The sequence below is a fragment of the Colobus angolensis genome, unplaced genomic scaffold (genome assembly GCF_000951035.1).
Source record: "Colobus angolensis palliatus isolate OR3802 unplaced genomic scaffold, Cang.pa_1.0 Scaffold868, whole genome shotgun sequence".
NCBI classification, from domain to species: Eukaryota; Metazoa; Chordata; class Mammalia; order Primates; family Cercopithecidae; genus Colobus; species Colobus angolensis.
In genome coordinates this window covers 50,775-51,592 of record NW_012122576.1, presented here as the reverse complement: position 1 = coordinate 51,592, position 818 = coordinate 50,775, and the positions used below count along the sequence as shown (strand labels likewise).

At 45.6% G+C, this 818-nt stretch overlaps 1 protein-coding gene across 1 annotated transcript in view; it reads left to right on the top strand.

Annotated features, from left to right (window-relative positions):
* The window catches only part of LOC105503522 (ret finger protein-like 3), a 6,144-nt gene that overhangs the window by 2,184 nt on the left and 3,142 nt on the right, over positions 1–818 (top strand). The window contains exon 2 of the mRNA XM_011930420.1: positions 504–815. Within this exon, the coding sequence (XP_011785810.1) occupies positions 504–815 (312 nt within the window). The remainder of the gene's footprint in view (positions 1–503; positions 816–818) is intronic.

The window sequence follows — 818 nt, the reverse complement described above, 5'->3', positions numbered from 1 at the left end:
CATCACACTGTCCGCTGCAGAGATGTCCCATCTGCTGTCAGAACTGTGCACAATTAATTTGTTTACAAACATGGAAAACAAAGGCCTGGGATCATGCTCTAGATACTATTTAAATTGAAGCAATAAAACGTGGAAACAAATATCATTTAATATCGACCACTTGCATTGTCTTATTATTTATTTGTTCCTGCATCAAGGTGGTAGAAAGGGGGTCATGGTATCTGCCTTCAGAGACCCTCCACTCTAAATGAAGAAAAGTCCAATGAAGCAAACACGTGACATAAAGTAAAATAAGAATTGCTACTGCGAATAAGAGTCGGGCATTGCTACAAAGCATACCTGTGAGAATTTGGACCTAGTCAAGGAAGTTGCCTCATGAAGTTTTGATTTTGGGGGAGAATTAAAGAAACTAAAGTCAAGAGATATTTGGGCCTTTGAAGTAGAGGAGACACATGGGGTGGGCTTCTGTCCATTTGCTGAGCAACCTTTTTTCCTTTTCACAGTGGATATGACCTTGGATGCCAACACAGCCAACAACTTCTTCCTCATTTCTGACGACCTCAGGAGCGTCCGAAGTGGGCGCATCAGACAGAATTGGCAAGACCTTGCCGAGAGATTTGACTTCTCCGTTTGTGTCCTGGGCTCCTCTCGCTTTACCTGTGGCCGCCACTACTGGGAGGTAGACGTGGGAACAAGCACAGAATGGGACCTGGGAGTCTGCAGAGAATCTGTTCACTGCAAACGGAGGATCCAGCTGACCACAAAGCATGGATTCTGGACTGCGAGTTTGAGGACTGGAGGCCGCCTCTCTGCCAGCA